The 14,960-nt window shown below is 40.5% G+C and overlaps 1 protein-coding gene across 1 annotated transcript in view; it reads left to right on the top strand.

Annotated features, from left to right (window-relative positions):
• The window catches only part of NEB (nebulin), a 228,957-nt gene that overhangs the window by 81,706 nt on the left and 132,291 nt on the right, over window positions 1–14,960 (top strand). Inside the window, exons 76-86 of the mRNA XM_081333913.1 lie at window positions 867–1,070; window positions 1,949–2,053; window positions 2,602–2,709; window positions 3,531–3,842; window positions 4,877–5,080; window positions 5,695–5,799; window positions 6,055–6,162; window positions 8,058–8,369; window positions 9,235–9,438; window positions 10,365–10,469; window positions 10,789–10,896. Of these exons, the coding sequence (XP_081190039.1) occupies window positions 867–1,070; window positions 1,949–2,053; window positions 2,602–2,709; window positions 3,531–3,842; window positions 4,877–5,080; window positions 5,695–5,799; window positions 6,055–6,162; window positions 8,058–8,369; window positions 9,235–9,438; window positions 10,365–10,469; window positions 10,789–10,896 (1,875 nt within the window). The remainder of the gene's footprint in view (window positions 1–866; window positions 1,071–1,948; window positions 2,054–2,601; window positions 2,710–3,530; window positions 3,843–4,876; window positions 5,081–5,694; window positions 5,800–6,054; window positions 6,163–8,057; window positions 8,370–9,234; window positions 9,439–10,364; window positions 10,470–10,788; window positions 10,897–14,960) is intronic.

Genomic DNA, 14,960 nt, shown 5'->3' with positions numbered 1-14,960 from the left:
ACACCCGGCATATGCTGCAAGGTTCCCTGATTCTTTTAATATTTGTACTAAAAACAAATTATTTAAGTTTAAAAATAATGAGAAGTCCATGGATAGCAAATCATGCTTTCCAAAAATGCTTCAGAGTATCTGATCAATTTACAATTGAAGGGATGGAAATTTTATTTTGTGGCAATTTTTCTTTTTTTTCTTTTTTTTGATATCAAAAGACATTTACAGTAGTAATCATGTGTGATCACACCATTGCCTCAATATTTCAAATTTGAACATCAGCCTAAAACAGTTGGGGATCACAAGTCTAAGTAAGGTTAGTTTTATAAATACATAAATGAAGTATTATTAGAAACTCAATGCTGTAATATCTAATTTAGCCATTCTTCTTGGTTTTGTAAAAAAAATTGGGAAAATGTTTAGCTCAGCTGAAATAACTAAACCCACAAATTATCGATAAATCTAAGTTTTTTGTTTTCTAAATAAGGAACATTATTTCTGGCATTTGCTGTAGCAAGAGTGGATGATTTCACATTTCATTTTAAATGATTATATCAGCTGATATAATTAGAGATTATCAGAATAAAAGATGCTCATACTGAAGACATTTGTAATTACAAGGATGTGGGGAGGTGAGGGAATATAATTTAAAGGAAGTACAAAAACAGCTGTTGTGTTTATACACAATAGTGAGTTTCAATTCATAGGCTGTCTTAAAAGAAGAAAAAAGAAAATTCAGTTACTAAAGTATTTAATTCAGGACCATAAAAAGTACAGGACACCTGAACTTGCAGTGCATAGGATCAAAGACAAAACTTTGGGATGTTAGACCTTCAGTTCTGATTAAATGCCCTTTTTAATGTTCTTCTTCACAGAATTACTACAAGTCTGATCTTCAATGGTTGAAAGGCATTGGGTGGGTCCCTATTGGTTCCTTGGACAATGAAAAAGCCAAGAAAGCTGGAGAGATCCTAAGTGAAAAGTTGTATCGTCAGCCTCCAGACAAATTCAAGTTTACAAGTGTGACAGATTCTCTAGAGATACTTTTGGCCAAACATAATGCAGAAAATATGAATAAGGTGAGCACTAATGGCTTGTTTTAGATATGTAACTGAGTATTAAAATGACATTTATGCAAGACGCTTAAGAGATTTAATGTAATAATTAATATGGCATTTTAAAACTTTGTACTGGCATTTTAATATAAATATTATTTGTAATATTTTATTTAATTGTATATAATTAAATAATATATATAATTCACATGTTCATATTATTTGTCATTCTTTTTCTATAAAGAATGTTTTCAAACCTAAAGGGACTGCTGCATCCTTTGGATCTTAGGATTCTTTGATTTGATACTAGCAATTAGAATTAAAAGAATCTATTTAAGATCTTATCGCTAAAATCTGTAAAGCTCCTATTTAAGCAACACTGCAAACACATCAAACTAATCTTAAAGAAGTATCATTTTTCAAGATGTGTGAATTCTGACAGGCGCAGCATTTCTTAAATACAAAACTTTGATGCTGTTAATGGCTAAATGCCTTTGTAAAATCAATAATCTACTGCATCATTTTTCTTTGATAAAACTAAAGAGTGCTTTCTGATGTAATCTGCACTAATTATCAACACAGAACTGTGGAACGGGATGAAAGATGTGTGAAAGATGACAGCTGCAGTTGTGTGATTGCAGACTTGTCTTTTTTGTATGCATTGCTCACACAGTGTACACAAAAAGAGGCAAGACTTTGATGCCACATTGGGGCTGCCATCTTGAGTTGTTTTTTTTACATCCTCTGAGAAACCCGGTTTGGTGAAAATGTAAATGTTCTCTGATATTTATTAATGGTATTTCTACTTGAACTTTCAGGGTGAAACAATGGGGTTAGAGAAGAAGCCGAGTTGATTTCGTTCTAATCTCTGTTTCATTTTCTTCCTTGTCCTCTCTTCACAGCGTTTGTATACCGAAGCTTGGGATAAAGACAAGACACAAATTCACATAATGCCTGATACCCCTGAAATCACTTTAGCAAGACAGAACAAGATCAACTACAGTGAGGTGAGGTCACTGGATGGGAGGTCTACCAAATGTTCTGATTTTGATGGGAACCCTCTACAACGTGAAGAGGGTTCTCTGGGAGAAGATAACCAAACTCTGAGGAGGAGCTGTTGATCAGCTGCAAGGAGAATACGGGACTGAAGGGAGAGGGAGAAAGGCTAGTAAGAAATTACAGTTGTGGCAGGAGAAGAGACAAAAGCCTGTGGGAATCCTTGTCCTACCTCACAGCAATTTTCTCACTAATAGCCTAAAAGAGTGTGCACAATGTATGATCTACTAAAGCTATGGGCATGAACCTCAGCCTCAGAAATTACTGTCAAGTTGTAATATCTAATGCACAGGCGTGAGGACATACTTTGATGTATTTGAACTATTTGAACTTTCCATATTTGAACTAAACATTTCCAGTTCCCTTTCTTATTAAAATCATTTTGAAGAAGTTATTTAGAAGTGAGATTCAGTCTGTCTAGCTCCCGTATAATGGCATTGTTTACCATTAGGTAAGAACTGTAAATATTAATATTTTCTTTTTTTCTCTTTTTAAAAAGAGTTTATATAAACTTTCCTTGGAAGAGGCAAAGAAGAAGGGGTATGATCTGCGAATTGATGCAATTCCAATTCAGTCTGCCAAGGCATCCAGAATTATTGCTAGTGATGTAAGTCTTTGTTTTTGTGAGATGAAAATGAATTCTTCCGTTGTTGCTTTTTTTTCAACTGAATTTCTTACTCTTAAAATAAATCTGCAGTTCAAAAATCAGAGAGTATTGCAGTTAACAGAACATCCTGTCTCTGACGTGAACTCTTAAGAAGCAGCCTGGCTGCATGGAGCAGAATCCATTTATATCACATTTCATAAACGTATAGGTAGAACAATGTGCTTATTCTGGGGATTCTGCCATCTCTCCGAAGGGGGGGGGGAGAGGATAGACTTTAGGCGATCTTCAAACAACAGGGAACATTTGAACTGGGGGAGGGAGGGGGAGAGACAGATCTGGATTGCATCTTCATTTACAACTAAAAAGAAAAGGATTTATTAAGACACCTAAATGTCTTAATAGAGCTTATGAATAGCTTGGTCACAGACTGATAAAAGTGGGAAGTTTTTACAAAGGAGTTATGCCACTTCATGCTAGTTTTGGAAGCTATTAGATGTCAAATTTTCTTGGTTAGTGAAACAACCAATAGCTCCTTCAGAACTGTAGAATTAGCTTCTCTGGCAAATGGAACAGGTTTTAACTTCAGGCAAAAAAGGCAGCATTTCTTGCTAGCAGGCATAGGATTATATACTTTAATTTGAATTAACTTTTAATATTTGATTATAAACTGTCAATTAGTTTAGTTTAGTTCTTTGAGGACTTAATATTGGCAATACTGTTGAATAGTTTAACTCTGCAAATTGTAACTTGGCTATTATAGCTCAGGCACCAGAAAGAAACATAAAGGTACATCTGACCGTATGCTTGTGCATTTATTTCAGTACAAATACAAAGAAGGCTATCGCAAGCAACTTGGCCATCACATTGGAGCTCGTAGCATTGAAGACGATCCTAAAATTATGCATTCTATAAATGTGGCCAAGATGCAAAGTGAGAGGGAATATAAGAAAGTCTTTGAGAAACTGAAAACCAAATATAGCAGCCCTGTGGATATGCTGTCGATATTGGGGGCCAGAAATTGCCAGAAACTGGTCAGCGATGTTGATTATCGCAATTATTTGCACGAGTGGACCTGTCTACCAGATCAGAATGATGTCATCCACGCTAGGAAAGCTTATGATTTGCAAAGTGATGTGAGTATAATTTTGACTTGGACGTTGATGTTAGCTGCGAAGTCGTGTCCAACCCATCGCGACCCTATCGACAATGTTCCTCCAGGCCTTCCTGTCCTCTACCATCTTCTGCAGTCCATTTAAGCTCACGCCTACTGCTTCAGTGACTCCATCCAGCCACCTCATTCTCTGTCGTCCCCTTCTTCTCTTGCCCTCAATCTTTCCCAGCATTAGGCTCTTCTCCAGTGAGTCCTTCCTTCTCATTAGGTGGCCAAAGTATTTGAGTTTTAGCTTCAGGATCTGGCCTTCTAAAGAGCAGTCAGGGTTGATCTCCTCTAGGACTGACCGGTTTGATCGTCTTGCAGTCCAAGGGACTCGCAGGAGTCTTCTCCAGCACCAAAGTTCAAAGGCCTCAATTCTTTGACGCTCAGCCTTTCTTATGGTCCAGCTTTCACTGCCATACATTGCAACTGGGAAGACCATAGCCTTGACTATACGCACTTTTGTTGACAGGGTGATGTCTCTGCTTTTTAGTGACTTGGACTATACCAGTTGAAAGAGGGCCAATCGCACTGTGTCTGTCACCTTTCTGTCACCTACACGTACAAAATACTGACAGTAGTGGCATTTTTAATTGTTTAAACCGTATTGGTGCATGGATGAAATGAAATGACTACCTAATCTGCTATATTACTCCAGGGTCTTTTCTCTTTCTGAAGGCGCACATTAGAGATTTAAACATGACTCTATAGAACCATCAAACAAATTTTTTATTAAGTGCCTTCTGAACTTTTGATGTTGTTTTATTCCAAATGACAATGTTCATACTCATTGGACATATGCTTGAGTTTTATCTAAAACAGGGCACCTCATTTTACTTGATAAAGTTAGGAACCTCCTGAAAATGAATTAGACCTTGGACATTTTTCATGGTTTTTAAGGATATTTTTACATTTCTTTCATCAGCATGAACATAATGTGTCATAAGTGTCATTAGATCCAATCGTTTCTCCAAAAATGCAAGAGGACCTTTCTAATGAACTATTAATTCACAGAATTGCTACAAAGCAGACCTCGAGTGGATGAAAGGCATTGGCTGGGTCCCTATTGGTTCACTAGATGTTGAGAAGGCTAAGAAAGCAGGAGAGATCCTGAGTGAAAAGATGTACCGCCAGCCTCCCGAGAATTTCAAATTCACCAGTGTGACAGATTCTCTAGAAATGGAATTGGCCAGGCATAACGCGGAAACCATGAACAAGGTAAATTCCGGCTGCACAACTGACAAATGAGCTTTTAAAACCATTGCAAATAGTATTTGGTGTGATTCTAAATACAGTTGAGAAAGTCAGAATTGTTCCCAGGTTCCCCCCCACCCCAGTACCACAGATTTCCATCTAGGTAAATAAAATAATGTGGCCTTAAATGCATTAATTCTTGCTGGACAAAGTAGACAATTTATATTGCACATTGATGATTATGACTTTTATATAGACTTCTGCTGCAAAGAATTTTAGACCCTCTTTCCTGGGGTTGTTATCTTCCTATTTGGCTTGGATAATAATTTCCAGAATTTCCAGCCAGAATATTAATTATGAAATTAATTTGTAACTCTCAAGGATTACAATGAACCTGCTTAAAAGAAGAACAATACAATTAATTCTTAATTAAACATAGGTTTTCCTAAGACAATCTGGATACAATATGCTGTCCTACAAAATTATACAATGTACAGTGACAGAATAATGAGTTTCATTCTTAGCAGATTTTTGAATTTAATTGCAAAGGGAAACTTTTGTCAGAAGACATAGATAGCTAGAGTACTAAGAAACAACTATCACTTTGTGCTAATGCTCTTTCTAATGCTTTTCTGCAGCGTCTGTATACTGAAGCTTGGGATACTGATAAACGGACAATCCATGTCATGCCTGATACGCCGGAAATTGTCCTAGCAAAGTCTAACAAATTAAACTATAGCCAGGTGAGTATAAGGATGAGTAAGAGCCATTGGAAGACTGGGCCTTCTTCAAGGACTTGCAAGCAATGGCAACATTTACTGCAGGGTCTTGGGTCCTAATTGGATTGTGTGGGGATTCATGAGTTGCATCAGAACTTCCATATAACATTTTTGCTAAAGTATAGGATGTTTTCTTTATTTCCAAGTGTAGCAGAAAAAACCTCCCACTGCATAGCACTAAAACCAAACATTTCTTCTTCTTCTTCTTTTTTTTAACAGAAATTGTACCGACTGGCCATGGAGGAAGCAAAGAAAGATGGCTATGATCTGCGTCTTGATGCCATCCCAATTCAAGCTGCCAAAGCTTCAAGAGCTATTGCCAGTGATGTAAGTGGCCACTTGGCTCCATAAATTGTTAGATACTGGGTTCGTTGCTTCAATGATGAGATGAGGCGAGTGAGTTCAGCAAAGATCATTGTTTATTGCTTGCAGGAACTGAACTGAGAAACAGGGCTGCGAATGCAGCAATTTATACCCTGGCCTCTAGGCGGCGGCCAATAGGTTTAAAGCAAACTAATGCCGCCCTAGAGGCAGCCAATGGCGGCACTGGAGACGGGTTGTCTGAGGAGCTGGGAGCCGTTAGCCAGCTTCCCTGCTTCAGCAACCTACCCGTGATTAACCCACGTGGTGTTCCCTTAACAAGAAAAAAGCCCAATACATTACATAAATAATGAATTTTAAAGTAAACTTTTTGAAAATTAGCGAACCACTTGGTACAATTTAAGCTGCTGGTTGCTCTCTATAAAGCCGTATATGGCATGGGGCTTGGCTACTTTAGGAACCACCTAACTCCTATAGTATCTGTTTAATCAGGATTGGTATATTCCAAGTTACATTGATTTAACAATTCCACTTATCAGGATCCTGGAGGCCCTCTGGAATATGATTGCCCCAACATCTGAACAGCTCCAACCCTACTAGTATTTTGGAGAACCTTAAAGACTTGGTTCTTCACCCAGGCTTTTAGAGAGGATGATGGATACTCTTTTCCTTTTGTTCTACTGTGACTTTATTTTCTTTGCCATTTTTGTTCTTTTATTTTGTGCTCGTCTTCTGTTTTTTCTGTATTGTTCCCAGTTGTTAAAATGTTTCAACAATTGAAAACCATCTAGAGTGGCTGGGAGTCAGGTGGCATATACATTTAATATGCTTATATTATTTATATTAGTATTATATAATTATATAGTATTATTAAACTGTATTTTACCAAACCTAACATTACTGCAGGAAGTGCTTTCTTCTTCACTGGAAGAATTTCTGTGAAGGAATTTATGCTGCGAATTGCAAAAATAGAATGCAGTGTTGTGGTTCTGTCTTAACTGCACAGAGGAATTATGTCACTGATTTGACGTAATTACTATTTGAACTGTTTGGAGTCAAAGTTATAGAAAAGGCATAAGATATTTATAATAAAACATGCACATTTTACAAGTAAATTAATTTATGATAAAAATGTCTGAATAACTTGTCTGCTTCAATGGTCAGTTCTTTCTATAGTTGAACAGGGACAATCCTAATAGTGAGATATGTAGACTGTATGTAATATTTAGATATATGGACAGCTGTAAAGTTAGACAATAAAATCAGAATAGTTAATGTAGAGTAGGATCCAATATTCAATGCCAATAATTCTCCATCTCTTGGGCATTGGGTATTTCTCATTCATGAGAACATTGCTGCCAGGTGCATAATATAAAATACTTGTGATAGTGTAGAAATGTGGGTACATACTAGTGCTTATGAAAAAAGAAAATTATCTATTTCTATTTGTAAGGCTAAAATCTTGAGTTTCAGTATTAATCCTATGAATTCGGTGCACTATGGAAGGAACAGAACTTTATATACAGAATAGAGAGTTCAAAATCTAGAAAATATGTACAAAAGGCATTAACAGGGACAAATATGTACCTAGGAAAACTTGACAAAAGAACCAAATATAAAATCTTATTATAGATGTGATCAAATAAATTCTTCTTAAAATCAAAACTGGAGATTAAAGAAAAACCCAAATACCAAAAAAATAACCATGTTTAATTAATCCTTCAACTATGAAGTAAACATGGATGACAAATTCTATTTTCTAAGGCAGTTTTGTTACAAGTCAATGAAAGAGATTCACATAGCTATTTAAAATGATGGGATCTCCTGTTTTAAAAGTACTTAACAATGTTGCAATCCAAGTGTTATTTAATCTGTGATTTAAATATATGTGTTTATTTCAGTACAAATACAAAGAAGGTTATCGCAAGCAACTTGGCCACCACATTGGAGCTCGTAGTGTAGAAGACGATCCTAAAATTATACATTGTATAAATGTGGCCAAGATGCAGAGTGAGAGGGAATATAAGAAAGTCTTTGAGCAACTGAAGACCAAATATAGCAGCCCTGTGGATATGCTGTCGATTTTGGGGGCCAAGAATTGCCAGAAACTGGTCAGCGATATTGATTACCGTAATTATTTGCACCAGTGGACATGCCTCCCAGATCAAAATGATGTCATCCAAGCTAGAAAAGCTTATGATCTGCAGAGTGATGTGAGTATAATTTCATTTTTGTCCATACCAGTTGAGAGAGAGGAAACTATTTAAATTTTTACAATATGATGAGGCAACCAAGATGATCAATTAAAAAAGAAGCTTTATATTGATGTGGTTATTATTTGCAGAAACATGAGAAAAATGTCTATATTTAATTGTTATTTTTTCAAATAATAGGAAAAGTATTAATTTAAGGTTAGCAAAAGAGAATATTATTGGAAGAAGAGAAAATCTAGAAAGGCTATTATATGGACTATAGAATTATAAAATTAATTGTCATTGATTGTTTTGTAAATAATACCCCAGATAACATGCTGTTTACCAAATATTAAGGTGATTATGTTAAAAATCAATAAAACATATTTTAAAAAAAGAGAGAGCGAGGAAACTGTAATATTTTAGGCACATTTCTGCACATGTACACATAATAAAAAGTATTGGTAGCAGTGGAATTTAATTGTTTAACCCAAACAGATGCATGAATAACCAGATCATACTCTTCATCTAAGTTGATCTGTTGCTTCATGGCCTTATCTCTTTCTGTAAGTGTATATTAGAGAAGTATACAAAACTCTTGAAAACCATGAAACTAGTATTATTAGCGTCTTCTGAAGCTTTGTTTTTTTAAAAAATCCAAATAGTATTTTTTTTTCACATGCTCACATGTTTTCTGTTTTATATCAAGCAGAGGCTGAGATTAGGACTCATTTGAGCATGACTAATACCTTGGATATTTTCATGGTTTTCAAGGTTTTTTTTACATTTCTCTCATCAATATGAACATAATGTGTCATGTGTCATTAGATCCAAATGTTTTTCCAAAAATGCAGGATGACCTTTCTAATGAACTATTAATTCACAGAATTGCTACAAAGCAGACCTCGAGTGGATGAAAGGCATTGGCTGGGTCCCTATTGGTTCACTAGATGTTGAGAAGGCTAAGAAAGCAGGAGAGATCCTGAGTGAAAAGATGTACCGCCAGCCTCCCGAGAATTTCAAATTCACCAGCGTGACAGATTCTCTAGAAATGGAATTGGCCAGGCATAATGCTGAAACCATGAACAAGGTGAATATTAACTAATAAAGACTGACTTGCTGAATAATATTTGAAAAAAGAATGCAATTTGTCAAACGTTCTTTTCAGACACAATGATTCCCATTCTCCATAGATTTAAACATTGTATTTTAAGCGTCATAATTGAAATAATTGGGTGCTTTCAAATATGAAGGTGAGATTTTTCCCCCCTTTCAGCTAATAAAGCAACCTTATCTTATTATAGTTATAGAAATATATTTGGCAATTTCAAATAAAATTCAAAAGGTCAGAATTAACCTATTTTCAAGTCCCAGTAATTTCCGTCTTATTTATTTATATTATTAAATTTATAAGTTGTCCATCTCATTATCCATACACATATATGAGTTATCCTATACCTTTTTAAATGAAATAATGCGGGGCTTAAGACATTAACTCTTGCTGGATAAGTACTGTTTGAATTATATACCATCCACAAACTGTGATGACCTTCATATAGGTTTGTGCTGCACAGAACCTTAAACTGTCTTTCCATAAATTGATGCCTTCTACACTGAATGGGAATTTCCATAATTTCCAGCGGATACTTTTAGGAGTTCTATTTGCAATTTTGATGAGTTGTATGAAGGCAGGGATTTGGAATCTGGCATCCTTAAAGTAAGGCACCTCTCTTACCTAACAAATCTAAAAGAAGGATGAAACTGAAGGAAAACAAATGTCAAATTTCACACACAGTCCTGACTGAACAACATTTTGAATCTGGATTTTCCTCGGGAATATGAATCCTAAACATTCATACATTATTACTCTTGTTCTGAGCAGTGTCTTTCCTGCTCAGCAGATTTTTAATTTGATCTCAGAAGACAGTTTCTAGGCTGTAACAGCCAGATGAATGGAGAACTATTCATGAACAGCCATCACTTTGTGCTAACTCTCTTTCTGATTCTGTTCTGCAGAGGCTGTATACTGAAGCTTGGGATACTGATAAATGCACAGTCCATGTCATGCCTGATACGCCAGAAATTGTCCTAGCAAAGTCCAACAGATTAAACTATAGCCAGGTGAGTATAGAAATGAGTCAAAGCGACTGGAAGAATTGAGTTTCCTTCAAGGATTTGCAGGCAACGGCAGCATTTCCCACAGTGTTCTCCTAATTGGTTTCTGTGGAGACCCAGTTCCTGGGTCGCACCAAAGAACTTCCATCTATTCAATGTAGATCAATTGAGAATTATATTTCTGATAAAAGTATAGGATGTTTTATTTATTTCTGTGCACAGCACTGAAACTAGGCTTTTCTTTTTTCTTTTTTCTTTTCTTTTCTTTTCTTTTCTTTTCTTTTCTTTTCTTTTTCTTTTCTTTTCTTTTCTTTTCTTTTTACAGAAATTGTACCGACTGGCCATGGAGGAAGCAAAGAAAGATGGCTATGACCTGCGTCTTGATGCAATCCCAATTCAAGCTGCCAAGGCTTCAAGAGCTATTGCCAGTGATGTAAGTGGCCACTTGACTCCCTAAATAGCAATAATGTTTAAAGGAAATGTTTTAAAAAAACAGCAAGTCAGAAACTACTGTATATCCTAGTGAACATCAAAATTATTGCAGGAAATACTTCAAGTCACTTCCCAGCGACTGTGAGTTTCTGTGAAAGAATTCATACTGTGAATTACAAAATCAGAATGAACAGTTGTGGTTCTTTTATTAGCGGCACTGAGGAATTATGTCACCGCTTGTTAGCTGCTTTGAGTCAAAATGACTGAAGCAGAATAAAATCACTTGTAATAAATAAATACATTCTATAAATAAGCAAGTTTTGCAGGAATAATGGCAGAAAACCTCAGCTATTGTACAGGCAGCTGAGAATAGACTTGAGAAGAGAGATATGGGCAGCTATAAAGCTAGACAATAATGAGTTGTCTTGAGGGACGACAAGAGACAGCAGGCAGGGTCCAAAACAATGCGTTTATTTGGGCAGAGGTCCCGGGCGAAACAATGCCGGGAATCTCTCGTATTTATAGTGAACAAGGATAACAACAATAACAAGAAGCAATAAACAAGCAAGAATCTCCCGCCAGACAAGGACGCCCAATGAGAGGGAGACCGGCTAAAGGTAGGCGCGGCTGAGGCGGCTTGTTGCCGGGGCCAGCTGGCAGCTTTGACAGCTCCGGCTGAGCTGCGCATGCGCGGCTTTCTGGAGTTTGACAGCTGTCAGTGCACTGCGCATGCGCGGCAGTTTGACAGCTGTCAGAGTCGGCCGGTTTGACAGCTGTTAGTGCACTGCGCATGCGCGGCAGTTTGACAGCTGTCAGAATCGGCCGCTAGCCGCGTGTGTGGGGGGGAATGCCGCGGCAGCCTTTTGACGGCTGTCAACGGCTGCCGGGGATTCCTTATAGATGTGAGGGGGTTGTGTGTGTGAATATGTAACACCCCTTCCCCCCTTGCCCCTGGAAGTTCAACTGGGGGCAGTTTCACTAGTCCTGCTGCCGGCCCATTCATAGTCCGCCAAGTACGAGGGAGCCTTCCGCGGTCTGGTGGAGCGGCGGAGGCTCGGGCTGGGCAGACTTGTGCTGGGCTGGTCTTCCCTTTCCACGGTGGGGAGAATTTCTGGGTTGGTAGGTTGGGGGTCGTCGGCGACGTCAGGAACGAGCGGTAATGGGCTAGGTGGCGTTGACGGTGCTGCTGGGGAAAATAGTGTGCCAGGTTGGGCTCGGGAACTGCGGTCCTGCGGTGTGCGCTTCCTTAGTTGTTCAGCGTGTCTCCGGATGAGCCTTCCGTCTCCTAAGTCGACGAGGTAGGAGACTGGGCCAGTTTGGTCGGAGATCACACCTTGTAGCCACTTGTCGCCGACCCCGAAGTTCTTTGCCCAAATGGGCTGGCCGGGAGGGAAGACCTTGGCAGTCGGTGCGTTGGTTTGTTCGGCGGCCGCCCTGTCGGGGTGCAAACGGTCCAGTTTTGTGACTAGGCGGCGCCCCCAACGGAGTTCGGCAGGAGACTTGCCGGTGGTGGTGCATGGTGTGGAGTGCTGGGCCAGGAGGTATTTCGCCAGTCTGCAGTGCCAGTCGCCGGAGATGATTTTTCTTAGGGCATCTTTGGTCGCCTTCACCATGGCCTCTGCGAGACCATTCGTGGAGGGGTGAAAGGGCGCGGAGGTGGCGTGCCTAATCAAGTTGGCCTTGATGAAAACCTGGAAGTCGTTAGAGGTGAATTGGGGCCCGTTGCCAGATACGATGACATCAGGCAACCCATGGGTGGCAAATACCCTCCTTAAACCCCTGATTGTGGCTGCTGAGGTTGTGCTGGCAACTGGGATGACCTCGAGCCATTTGGAAAAACTATCTACTATTATTAGAAAATTTTGTCCCTGGAAGGGGCCGGCGTAATCAACATGAATTCGGGACCAGGGGTTTTTTGTCACCTCCCACTTATGGACAGGAGCGTGGGGAAGCGGAGGCCTGGTCTGTTGGCACATGTTGCAGGTTGCGACAAAGTGTTCGATGTCTGCATCGAGCCCTGGCCACCACAAGTAGCTGCGGGCGAGGGATTTCATCTTGACCACCCCTGGGTGGCCTTCGTGAAGGGAGGTTAAAACTTGTTGCCTGTGTGGGGCGGGTACTATGACCCGGCTGCCCCAAAGGACGCAGCCGAGGTGAGCTGACAATTCCAGGCGCCTTAGGAAAAAAGGCTGAAATTCTGGCCCCGGGGATGTGGATTGCCAGCCGGTTTGGACCCAGGTCAGAACCCTGCCCAGGATTTTGTCCTTGGTGGTTGCTGCAGCTATTTCTTTGGCTGATACGGGTTGGTCCGGCAATTCCTGGATGGCCAGGATTTGGCCGGCGGGTGCGGGGTCTGGGTTGAGGTTGGGCAGGGGCAGTCTGCTAAGGCCATCTGCGTGGCCCATTTCCTTGCCTGGCTTATGTTCAATTTTGAAGGAGTATGCTGCTAGGAATGTTGTCCAGCGGAGCATTCTGGGGGATAGAATTTGCGGGGTCAATTTGTCCCAGGTGAAGAGCCCTAGCAGGGGTTTGTGGTCAGTGAAGATTGTAAAGTGGCGGCCGTATAAGTAATCGTGAAACTTCTTCACGCTCGCCACCAGTGCTAGGGCTTCCTTGTCAATTTGCGCATAATTGCGCTCGGCTTTGGACAAGGTCCTGGAGTAATATGCGATGGGCGATTGAGTCCCATCGCTGTGGAGGTGGCTGAGGACAGCGCCTATGCCATAGGGGGAAGCGTCGCAAGCGACACAGAGGGGCATTTTTTCTTTGAAGTGGGTGACAGTGGACTTGCCTGAAAGGAGTTGTTTTAATTGGTTAAAACTGTTTTCGTGGGCTTGAGTCCAGAGCCACTGGGCTCCTTTGTCTAATAGCCTGTGGAACGGCTCTGCTATGGATGCTTTGTGGGGGAGGAAAGCATGATAGAAGTTTATTAGTCCCAAAAAGGCTTGTAATTCTGCCTTATTTTTGGGGGGTGGTGCTGCCCTGATGGCTTTGACTTTAGAATCCGTGGGGTGGTTTCCGTTAGCGTCAATTTTGTACCCCAGAAATTCCGTAGAAGGAACTCCGATGGAGCACTTTTCTTTTTTTAATTTGAGGCCCGCGGTGCGAAATCTTTGAAGCACCTCTCGCAGCCTGTCAGCTAGTATGTCTTCCGATTCCCCTGCGATGAGCACGTCATCGAAATAGGGGCAGACCCCAGGGATTCCCTTAAGAGTCCGCTCCATGGTTTCCTGGAATATTCCAGGTGCTACTGCTATTCCGAACTGCAGGCGGTTCACTTTGAACGCTCCGCGGTGGGTGACTATGGTTTGGGCATTGGCGGTTCGATCTGAGACTGGCAGCTGCAAGAATGCGTGGGCCAAGTCTAATTTGGCAAATATAGTGCCTGCCTGAATAGAGGAAAGCACGTCCCTGACAGCTGGGACTGGGTAGGCGTGGGGGTTTAAAGCCCGATTCAGGGTGGCTTTATAGTCCGCGCAGAGGCGGACCTCCCCGTTAGGCTTGACAGGGGTGACTATGGGGGTTTCCCAAGTGCCCCCATCCGTGGGTTCTATGACTCCCAGTCCAATTAGTCTGTCCAGCTCTGTGTCGATCTTGGATTTGAGGGCGAAGGGGACTCTTCTTGCCTTAATCCTAATGGGCAGGACTTCTGGATTTAATTTTAGGTCAATGGGGGGGGCATTGAATTTCCCCAGCGACCCGTCAAATACATCTGCGAATTGTTGGCAGACGGCCTGTAAGTGGTGAGGTTGGAAGTGGTTTACGCCCATGATTTTTATCCCTAGGGGTTCGAACCAGTCGAGGCCAATGAGACTGGCTCGTTTACCTGTTGCGATTTGGGCTGTTAATTCCCCCTGGAAATGTTGATAGCTAATAGAGAGCCTCGTTTCCCCTTTTAATTTCATAGGGGCGCCCTGGAAATCAGCTAGCAGAATTTTTGAGGGGGTAATAGGAAAACGGCGCCTGCATTGGCGCGCGATTCCTTGGAGAGTGTCCCAGGACAGAATGGAGACTGAGGACCCAGAGTCCACCTCCATTTCGCAGGGGATCCCCTGAATCCGGACC

Source organism: Vipera berus (assembly GCF_964194415.1).
Source record: "Vipera berus genome assembly, chromosome: 1".
Lineage (NCBI taxonomy): Eukaryota > Metazoa > Chordata > Lepidosauria > Squamata > Viperidae > Vipera > Vipera berus.
The sequence above is the reverse complement of the archived record's forward strand: the minus strand, read 5'-3'. Positions and strand labels throughout refer to the sequence as shown.